This window comes from Erpetoichthys calabaricus, chromosome 2 (assembly GCF_900747795.2).
Source record: "Erpetoichthys calabaricus chromosome 2, fErpCal1.3, whole genome shotgun sequence".
NCBI lineage: Eukaryota > Metazoa > Chordata > Cladistia > Polypteriformes > Polypteridae > Erpetoichthys > Erpetoichthys calabaricus.
This window is the reverse complement of record NC_041395.2, coordinates 20185589-20197696: the sequence shown is the minus strand read 5'-3', so window position 1 is coordinate 20197696 and position 12108 is coordinate 20185589. Positions and strand designations below refer to the sequence as shown.

General features: G+C 42.4%; 1 protein-coding gene across 1 annotated transcript in view; it reads right to left on the bottom strand.

The window, feature by feature from the left end:
- The window catches only part of hsd17b12a (hydroxysteroid (17-beta) dehydrogenase 12a), a 246328-nt gene extending 235225 nt beyond the window's left edge, over positions 1-11103 (bottom strand). The window contains exon 1 of the mRNA XM_028793497.2: positions 10781-11103. Coding sequence (XP_028649330.1) covers positions 10781-10955 — 175 coding nt within the window. The 5' untranslated portion in view covers positions 10956-11103. The remainder of the gene's footprint in view (positions 1-10780) is intronic.
- Positions 11104-12108: the final 1005 nt, after the last annotated feature.

Genomic DNA, 12108 nt, shown 5'->3' with positions numbered 1-12108 from the left:
TGCTAGAGCACAAAGTTCAAAATCCCAGCCTGAGCACAATCTGTGTATAGTATGCATGCTTTTGCCCCACTTCCAAGTGTGTTCTTCTAAAAGTCCTGTGGTTTTTCTTTCATTTCCCCAACACTTCTTAGGTTAACTGGTGACACTAACCTGGCCATTAGGAGTGACTGTGGTTTTTTTCTCTCTAGGTACTCCAGTTTTCGTTCATCATCCTAAAAGGCATGCAAGTTACACAAATGGGGTTTTCTTTGGTACTTTAGTCATCCTCCCACATTCTAAAGACTCTTAACAAGTGTGTGTGTGTGGTCAAAATCAACTAGCACCCTATACTCCCCTCTCTCTATATCATATGGCTGCTCACAACCCAAGCTTTGTTGTCAAGTTTGCTGACGACACAGCTGTGGTGATCCCGATCTCTAACAACAATGAGAAGGCTTACCTGGATGAAGTGTAGAGTCTCACAAACTGGAGTCAGGACAGCAGTCTTCTCCTGCATGTCAGCAAGACAAAGGAGCCGACTGTGGATTTTGAGAGGTAACAGCAGAGGCACAACCACCACCATCAGTATTAAGAATGCTCAGGTGGAGAGGCTGGACAGTTTCAGATCACACAGGACCTGACCTGGTCCAAACAATGACACCTTGGTGAAGTAGGCACGAAAATGCCTTTACCACCTCACATACTTCACAGATTATTTAGGCTGCCCTAACAGATTCTAAAGAAATTCTATAAATCCACCACTGAAAGTGTCCTGACAGGAAGTTTTACTGCCTGGTTTGGAAACCAAAAGGATCTGCAGGGAGTGGTACAGTCATCTGAACATATCACAGAACGTCTATAAGCATTGTTGGATCAGGCCAAACGAGAATAATCAGAGACCCCAGCCATCCCAACAACAGCCTCTTCTCTGTGCTACGATCAGGGAACCACAATGTCAGCCTGGAGACACCAGTTCAGAGACACAGAGGAGGCGCTTCTGTCCACAGTCCACCCACATCTGAAATGAGGACAGAGTCTATAGCTACATGATGCCCTACTGTTAATTCTCCTATATCAAGTTATTTATTTATTCACTATATATTTTTATAATAGTAATATAATGCTGCCATTGTGAAAAGTGACATCTATTGATATCTACAGTATTGAGTACTTGTTGTTCATTGTCTTTTTATATTCTCTGGGAGTTTAGCTGCTAAGCATTCACTACCTATTGCCCAGTGTCTATAACGTGTATGTGACAAATACATTTTATGATGCCGGAACAGACTCTAGTAATTCACAACCCTGAATTAGATAAGCAGATATGGAAAAATGAAACTTGAGCATGTGTGGTATATCTGTATGTCCTAATAAATGATAATGGATGTACAGAAGCAAAAACACATCCCTGACAAACCCCAGAATCAACTGGGAAAAAAACGCAGAGGTTCTGCCTCCACACTTCACAGCATTCGCAGTACCAGTGTACAGGCTGGCCAGGATATCCAGCAACCTTGAGGGGACTCTGCAAAGTCTCAGGATGCCCCACAGGGCAGCTCGATCAACTGAGTCGAACGCTTTACAAAAATTGTGTTTGCACTCCATGAGAACCCTCAGTGCCAGGATGCACTCGATGGTAGACTTCTTAAACGTAAACCCAGACTGTTATGGTCGATGGTAGGTGAGCAAGTGATCATGGATCCCATTGAGGACGACCCTAGCAAGGACCTTACCCAGCACTGAGAGCAGTGTTATCCCCCTGTAGTTGCCAGAATCTAGGTGATCACCCTTCTCTTTCCAGATAGGGACAACAACTCCCATTTTACAGTCAATTGGGATGATGCCAGTCTCCCAAATGGAAGCAAGGATTGCTTGCAATACCAGGAGGACAGCCATATCACCAGCCTGGAGAAGGTCACTCCGGATACCAGAGATCCCTGCAGCCTTTCCTCCCCTCAGCTGGTTCACCACCTGTGCAATCTCGGTGGGATTGGGTGGTTCACAGCTAATTGGAGGATCAGCCTCAAGAATCGTGGACCCAGAGATGTCCAATGTCCTACCCGTAGAATCAGAGGTAAACAGCTGCTCAAAGTAGCTAGCCCAGCGGGTCACATCCGTAAGGACCGTTCCATCAGCCGCCCTGACTGCAACTCTCCGATGAACAGATTCAGATGTGTGTAATGGTTCGATTCCTCTGTAAGCAGGACGTGGGTTGCTAGACCACAGATGATGTGTCACCTGCTCACAGATTCCTCTAAGAAACGCCTCTTTATCTGCCCTCAGCACCCTTGCAGCCATCCTTCTCTGTTCCTGGTACAGACCAGCGTTGCCATTGAGCCGTGCGCTGCGACTCCTTTCGATGATATTCAGGGTGCATTGTGAGATGAAACACCTCCTTCAGGGAACACCAGCAACCTTCAGGGTCTTGTCACGGATGGTCTCCCACATCACATTAGGATCAGCAGTCGTACCCAAATCTGCAAGTTCCTCACACAAACTGCGTGCAAACTCTTTAGAAACAACCTGGTCATGGAGTCTGGCCAAGTCCAGCCTCATTCTCCTATTAGGTGGTAGCCTACTGGACCTAAGCTGGATCCTAAGAGCAGCAACAACAAGTCTGTGGTCAGAATTCACTTCTGTAGACCCTGCAGTTTAGTAAGAGCCTACAGCGTCTGCCCACAAGGATGTGATCGATCTCCTTCACCACCAGTACTGGAGTACCCAGTCCAACGATGCGGCTCGGGGCGCTGGAACCAGGATCCAGCAACTCGCAGCCCCTGACCTTATGTAAAGTCAAGGAACATGGAGCCACTTTCACCACGGTCACCAGACCCATGGGGACCTACACAATCCTCATAGCCAGCCCTGTCAGTGCCAGTGGTCGCATTGAAGTCGCCCATGACCAGAGAGAGGAGTGTCACCTTGCAGGCACCCATCAATCACCAAGCAAAGTTTTGAATAAAATGTCTCCCTCACTGCGGTCGGAGCGTACACCGAGACAACAGACAAGGCACCCAGGGAATGCGCTCGAGTATACTCGTTGAAAGGATGGACATTGGATACCACCGGAAGGAGCTAATCCTCCACAGCAGCAGCTATGACAGCCATGAGAGTGACCACGCCAATAAAAGGTATGCTCACCAACAGAGATCTGGCCAGTGCTAGGTCTATGCATCTCAGAGAGAGTGTGCCACCACTGCAGAGCAGAGTTCACAAAGCTCCTCCAACAGCAAAGGAAGACGATCATCACGGTAGAGAGACAAGACGCATCTACCCGGATGGGCCGCCTCAAACTGGCAACGGGCGACACCTCCTGACCTGACCTCCTTCACTTTTTTACCATCTTTAAAGGACGGAAAAATTTTCCGAATTCCATGAGCCGGCAGTTGTAGTTTAACTCTGTCAGAATCTTTATAAAAGCCCTCATGTCTCTCTCAGAAAATATTCCAAAATTATGCAGGCTTTCATACATTACAGTTGTACCAGAACTAATCGTATATATATATATAAAAAAAAAGAAAGATATCTGAAGTTCTTCTTCAACGTTTCGGGATAAAAGTATGCGGCATTGATCTTTAATCTTGCGTGCAATCATCACAGTTTAGCATAGATGAAGACGACAAGATAGCACTAAAATTCCACAAAACAGGACAAACAACTGCAACAGACCAGACAAGATTCTCCATCTCCTGTTGCTTTCAGAAAGGACCCAAAAAAATGCGACTTGATTCGAGTTCACAAACGGGTTTTTGGCCGACAGGCAGGCAGCCATTCAGTTAACTGCACAAGTGTTTGTTTTTTTTTTGTCAGTTGGACCTAAAATAACCCAGAGATATGCAGCAGATGTCGCTGTGCACTTCAGTTGTCGGCATACACTGGCATTGAGAAAAGGAGAAGAAATAAATACGATACGAAGGCTATTGGCAGTGGGAGGGAGAGGAAGAATGAAAATGTCCACGTGACAATTCACTTTGTACGTGTTCAGATCTACTAATACAATTAAGGCAGGCCAGTCCAATCGCGGGGAAGACTGGCACATTCATCTAGACTCCCACAAGGCCAATTTGGGACCACCAGTTAATCTAAAGATCTCTTTGTGGTTGATGGAGGAAAACCAACAGAGACAAAGGCCGGACACTTAAGCTTTTCACAATGGCAGCATTTTGGAGTCAAAAATGAGAGCATTTCTGGGTCAAAGTGGGAGAAGTAAGGTGGTGATGCACCCAACATGGGCACAATTTAGTGCCAGCAATGCGATGTGGAAAGACGAGCGTGCTGATAAAACTCTATGAAGACATGGAAAGAAGACGCAAATTATATGTGGACAGAAACTGAACCCTGGACCCTATGACTCAGTAGCGCCAGGTACTTTACCAACATGCCACCACTGTTCAATTCAACTTATTCTTACGAGCCCAGTGCTCTATACAATAAATACAAATATATTACCCATCTGTCTTCTCAAACCAATTAGCCAGAGGCAGAGTCACAGTGAAATTGGTGCCTATCCCACAAAGCATTGGGCACAAGGGCAAGAACAATCCCTGGACAGGGTGCCAGTCCATCACAGTGCAAACACACGGGCCACATTAACAACATCAATTCACCTAACCCGCCTGAATGCTGCCAAAATGTTCCCTATGTGGCATTTCTTTAGGTTCTCCACATGGCATTAATGTTCAGCAGGTGTATAACACACCAGAAAGAAGCCCTTAAACAAGGACTTATGGGAACCTTCTTTGGTTTACTTACTGGTGCCCGGTTACTCTTTCTCCATTTCAAACAATTATTTGCTAAAGATGGTGTAAGCAGGTAGAAGGCTGGTGGTGGTCTGACATGAGATCACTCACCATTCACAGGGAGGACCTGGAAGTGGTGCAGAGCTACAAGGACCTGGGGGGGGGGGGTCCACCTCAACAGCAAACTGGACTGGTCTGACAACCCAGAGTGGGCCTGAGCAGACTGGACTTGCTAAGGAGACTCAGGTCTGTTGATGTGTGCAGCAAACTGCTGGAAAGGTTCTACCAGTCCATAGTAGCCAGTGTGGTGGTCTATGCTGTGGTCTCCTGGGGGAAGCACAACGTCTGGAGAAACTTAACAGGAAAGCCTGAGCCATCACAGGGCCAACCCAGGGCACGCTGGAAGCTGCTGTGGGAAAAAAAAAAGGACGGTGGCACATCGGGATGCCATCATGAAAAATCCCCTCCACCCCCTGCAGGAGGCGCTCTCTGTTAGCCACATGCGCATTTTAGCACACAGTGGCGGAATGAGTATCTGGGTGTCTTTTCTGCCCACTGCGCCACACCAGAGTTCATTTTGAAATATCTGCATAATATACTTTTACAGGGGGTCCTCGGGTTACGACACAGTTCCGTTCCTACAACAGTAATGTAACCTGAAGTTTGGTGTAAGTCGAAACACATCCTAGCCTAAGTCACTTACCTATCCTAACACATTTGTAAAATCATAATCTAGAACACAAAAACACAGCTAAGCCACAGAAAAAGGACATAAATATACTGAACTGTACACTGTACTGTAGTAACAGAAAAAATGAGTGTAAAAACAAAAAATCCTTACCTTTATTTCTTCTCACGTCTCAATTTTTTTAAAAAGTTTTTATGGGAGTGAGCGTTGTAAACTCGAAACGTCGTATGTCGAGACGTTGTAACCCGAGGAGCCCCTGTATTTGTATTTATTGATCGACTGGCTGAACCATTTGTCCTAAGAGTCTGTATCCTTGTGTTTTTCTACTGCTGTATGCTTCCGAATTTCTCCAAGCACAAGTGTTTTAGGTCTTAATGTTTTAATAAAGTTCATCTAACCTAATCTAAAATGGACAGCTGGCACCCGACTCCCCAACCACACAATGTCTATATGAACTTTGGACATCTTGCAGGTGTCCCCTGTGGGTTTCCTCCAACATCCTAAAACACTTGTGCGTTATATTAAGGGTAACTGTTGATTACTAATTAACATCCCATTTAAGGGGGTCCTTCGTACATTGCCTCAAGTGGGCACTAGGTCCTCTCCTACTCTGAATCGGTTAAGTCGAGACGATGGACGGAGGTTAGAACGATTGTCATTTTCATGGTTTGTTTTTGCTTTAGTTGCACTGATAATTCTGAAGCAGACATTCTAACAACCTGACACCTTTCATCCATCCATCCATCCATCCGTTATCCAACCCGCTATATCCTAACTACAGGGTCACGGGGGTCTGCTGGAGCCAATCCCAGCCAACACAGGGCACAAGGCAGGAAACAAACCCCAGGCAGGGTGCCAGCCCACCACAGGGCACACACACACACACACACACACACAAGGGACAATTTAGGATCGCCAATGCACCTAACCTGCATGTCTTTGGACTGTGGGAGGAAACCCAGGCAGACACGGGGAGAACATGCAAACTCCACGCAGGGAGGACCCGGGAGATGAACCCAAGACTCCTTACTGCGAGACAGCAGCACTACCCACTGTGCCGCCCATCTGACACCTTAAAAACAGTGGTTTCCATTAGAACATGATAACGTTACATTTACTTATTTGGCTGACGTCTTTATCCAAGGCGACTTCCAACATTTATGATACTATTGGTTTAATTCAGGGGTGTCCAACTCCGGTCCTGGTGGGCTGCGGTGGCTGCAGGTTTCCATTCTAACCCTTTTCCTCATCAGTTTTCACTGCTAATTAACTCCTTTTCCTTTCATTTTAGTAGCCCTGTTTTTAAGGCTTCATTCAGTCCTCTGAATTGATTCGTTTCTTCATTAAATGGCAGCCAAACAGAAATGAGATGTGAAACGAGCCAACAGACGACCAGCTAAACTGAGATTTCAAACTCCAACCACTTTCTTAATGAGAAGCCGATTCTTGCTGTTAATTAAAGCGGTTACTGAATATCAGCACTTGTTGCCGCTCTCGTTCTGCCACAGCTGACTGTTGATCGAGACCACCGTCAAGATATTTTGGTGACCTGAGCAGACCAACATGACTGAGGCCTTCACCTGCCTTTATTTTCAGATGAGCTGGTCATATGGCGCCTTGTTTAGCTGTCAAGGGGTCCGAGTCACGCCAATTAAAACGAACACAAAACAAGATAGATAGATAGATATGAAAGGCACTATATAATAGATAGAGATATGAAAGGCACTATATAATAGATAGATAGATAGATAGATAGATAGATAGATAGATAGATAGATAGATAGATAGATAGATAGATAGATAGATAGGAAAGGCACTATATAATAGATAGATAGATAGAGATATGAAAGGCACTATATAATAGATAGAGATATGAAAGGCACTATATAATAGATAGATAGATAGGAAAGGCACTATATAATAGATAGAGATATGAAAGGCACTATATAATAGATAGATAGATAGATAGATAGATAGATAGATAGATAGATAGATAGATAGATAGATAGATAGATGAAAGGCACTATATAATAGATAGATAGATAGAAGGCACTATATAATAGATAGATAGATAGAAGGCACTATATAATAGATAGATAGATAGGAAAGGCACTATATAATAGATAGATAGATAGAGATATGAAAGGCACTATATAATAGATAGATAGAGATATGAAAGGCACTATATAATAGATAGATAGAGATATGAAAGGCACTATATAATAGATAGATAGATAGATAGATAGATAGATAGATAGATAGGAAAGGCACTATATAATAGATAGATAGATAGAGATATGAAAGGCACTATATAATAGATAGAGATATGAAAGGCACTATATAATAGATAGATAGATAGGAAAGGCACTATATAATAGATAGAGATATGAAAGGCACTATATAATAGATAGATAGATAGATAGATAGATAGATAGATAGATAGATAGATAGATAGATGAAAGGCACTATATAATAGATAGATAGATAGAAGGCACTATATAATAGATAGATAGATAGAAGGCACTATATAATAGATAGATAGATAGGAAAGGCACTATATAATAGATAGATAGAGATATGAAAGGCACTATAGATAGATAGATAGATAGATAGATAGATAGATAGATAGATAGATAGGAAAGGCACTATATAATAGATAGATAGATAGAGATATGAAAGGCACTATATAATAGATAGAGATATGAAAGGCACTATATAATAGATAGATAGATAGATGAAAGGCACTATATAATAGATAGATAGATAGGAAAGGCACTATATAATAGATAGATAGATAGGAAAGGCACTATATAATAGATAGAGATATGAAAGGCACTATATAATAGATAGATAGATAGATAGATAGATAGATAGATAGATAGATAGATAGATAGATAGATGAAAGGCACTATATAATAGATAGATAGATAGATAGAGATATGAAAGGCACTATATAATAGATAGATAGATAGAGATATGAAAGGCACTATATAATAGATAGATAGATAGATAGATAGATAGATAGATAGATAGATGAAAGGCACTATATAATAGATAGATAGATAGATAGATAGATAGATAGATAGATAGATAGATAGATAGGAAAGGCACTATATAATAGATAGAGATATGAAAGGCACTATATAATAGATAGATAGATAGATAGATAATCCCAATGGGAAATTCACATAATCCAGCAGCAGCAGCAGCAGCAGCAGCATACTGATAAAGAAACAATATTAAATTAAAGAGTAATAAAAATGCAGGTAAAAACAGACAATAACTTTAAATAATGTTAACGTTTACCCCCCTGGGTGGAATTGAAGAGTCGCATAGTTTGGGGAGGAACGATCTCCTCAGTTAATCAACAGCAAAAGCAGCTCACTAATTAAGAAGATGGTTAGAATGAAAACCTGCAGCCACTGCGGCCCACCAGGACCAGAGTTGGACACCCCTGGTTTTATTTCTTTTGGTTTTCCAATGGGAGCACCGGCAGGCAGGTCAAGTGACTCACTCAGGGCCACACGGTGGTGTCAGTAGTGGGATTTGAACCCACGGCCACAGAGTTTGACGTCCAGAGCCTTAACCAGTGCTACACCACACTGCCTGCCTTTGTTTGATACATTTCAAAAGAATTAAAAAGAGCCAAATGGGGCGTTCCCTCTTTGGATAAATCCCAATGGATGACGGGGCACACACTACAGAATAAATTCTACACAGTGGCAAAAGCTTTACAATTTTAATCACAAAATAATTCAGGATGTTCATGACCAATGTAATGATTTACTTCAGTTTAAATAAAGTTGTAAATATTCTTGATTGTAACAGAAATTTGCCATTTTTCCCCCACTGATGGGGGTCCACGGTGGACTACATCCCTAGTAAAGGATCAAAAATCCAAAACAACATTATATTCATAATCACAGACCTTGAAACTATTCTAAAACGAGAGACCACCACATGCCGATATTTGAAAGGTGTCATTGGTAACCTTTGGGGAGTGGTTCTTAGAGGGCTAGGCCCTCCAGGAAAGAATCAAATATCAAAAATATAATTTCATATTTGTGATAAGGAACCTCAAAACAGCATAAAACAAACAAACAATCACCACTAATGCCCATATTCCCATCTCACATCAGGGAGTGAACCCTCGGGTGGCACACACAACTTCAAGTCCTTCTGATCAGTTCGGACGGGAGACCCCCCATCGGTTTACTCTTTCTATCCTATGGGTGTAATCTCCTGCACAAAATGTGGTCCAGAAAATGGCCTAAAGATGAGGGTTTGGGTTTTTTTTTTTTGTTCTAAAGGGCCAAAAATAGGAGGGAGCCCACAAAAAGCGTCATGTCTTGCATTAGACATCAAGACAAAATCAAACAGTATATCAAATATAGTGGTGTTCTCGTATTAATGTGTTAGGAAGAGCAAAATGAGCAACAAAACAAGCAGGTGATTCCAAAGCATTCACAAGCACTTCTCATGACAAACCATCTGAAAGCACAGAAATTTACTCAGACTCATAAAACATTGCACATGGACCTTCACTTAATCGGCCAACTCAGTTCAATGTCATCTTACCCAGCATACTTTTAATTTAGCAACACATGCAAATTAAAACACACACACATATATATATATATATATATATATATATATACACACAGTATATCTCAATCACGCCTGCAGATTTATGAGCAACAGTGTGACCCAAAGAGATCCCCTTGGCTCAAGCAGGGCTGTACAGCGACAATGACCCGCAAATCCAAAGTAAGACGAACAAGCGGATCTTTGAGGGCTGGGCATTTGTGCCAGGAGAAGAGGGCGCTGCTTAATCGCACAACCGGCATCTTAATGAGGAGGCGGTCTGTATGCAGCATGGACCCAAACAGCCTGCACTGAATGAGGAATGAGGGGCAATAAAAAAATGATATCATATAAAAATTATATATATATAAATAAAATGGTGGATCTGCGTGGCTAGTGTAACGTTTCTGATTATGCGTTGACTTGTTTAACAGTATGCCCTGTCAAGGATTTAACAGATTTCAACGGGGGACAAAACACAAAACCACCAATTTTCCGCAAATTAAGATCTCTGTCTGACCGATTCACAGCCGCACCATTTGAAGAACCGGAGAGACGAATTATTTCAAGCTGATGAGATGACCGTGCGCTCCCTGCCACCATTGTTGACTTTGCACTTACACCTGAGGGCTCGCGCTACAGGGATGACAGACCTGCAGCGCCGGTTTGAAGCTCTAGTAAAACAACTACGCCACTGATAGCTGAATAAAATAAAGCACGGGAGGAGTTGTGCATGGGCCGCTGGTGACGCCGCTTACTAAGCATACGATGAAACACGTCTGACACTCACCTGCCCACTTACCAAGCTGCGATCCCACTCGCAGCCCGTTCCTCAGCACCCACACACGAAAGCCGGTAGCAAGCATGCAGCAGGCGCGGAGTGACAGCCAGGCCGCGGTCAGCGCTCCCAACCAATATAGAGATGAAGCTGCGGAGATAAAGGCATTTTCCAGAGTAGTGGTCATGACAGCGGCAGGGTGAAACTGACGTTTTAATTAGCACAGTCCAGGGTTGCCAAGTCTCTCGACCGAAAAAAAAAGCCGCACTGCCTTTAAAAAACAATCTCAAATAGCTTCGTGGGGGGAGGAAGGAGGGAAATGAGAGAAGCGGGCGGGAAAGGAGGCGGCAAGTAGGCGAGCTGATCGTCACTGACCAATCGTGCGTTGCCTGGGGCGTGGCCAACGATATTCTTAACATAATGGTTTGCTGTTCAACTGTCAATCTTCTCTTAAGCAAGGACTGCTCTTACCGATTACTAAAATCGGGGAAAGGAATAGGAAGTTTTAAATTATTATTATTATGCCGTCGACTCACATAAAGGACTAAAAACAAACAAATGTTAAAAAAAAAACATTAATTTTGCACCAGACTTGGCAATTCATGCCCTGTCTACACCCACGCACGCTTACACACCAACCAATTTTCTAAACCACGTTCATTTACTTAGCCCGCCCCATTTGCAATATCATTGGATAAAAGACGTGTCACTCTACAAATAGCTCCCATTTAAATGGTGGATTAAAATGTATGTCACTGCCATGAACACTCGTTTGCTACATTTTTGTGAATGGAGCCGAGTTTGGAACCGCCCCCGAATGGTGCAGCGTTTGCTCCGATTGGTAGGACTGGCATAGTGTCATCGTAACGCCTGCAAATCTGCCCCCGCAAGTTATGAATGGGCAAAAAATAAATACATAAATAATTAAAAAAATATTACATATTGTAATCTAAAAGCGTTCTGCCGATTTTGCAGCATACAGTGTACCGATGAAGCGTTTTTAATTAGAGATGGCAATGAATGCAAACAGCAACATTAATTCACTCTGCAGTCTAGAATGTTCATTCATTTAAATACACACATCTCAAAATGTTATGTGAAGTAAGGTGTGTATATATATATATATATATATATATATATATATATATATATATATATATATATATATATATATATATATATAACATTTTGAGATATGTGTGTATATATATATATATAAAGTCAAAAATGTGTTATGTAATTCCACTGTAAAAAAATATATATGAATTAATTATGAAGCCAATTGTCATTTCATATTATAAATTTCAGCTTTGACACTTTAAGGACCGCATTTAGGATGG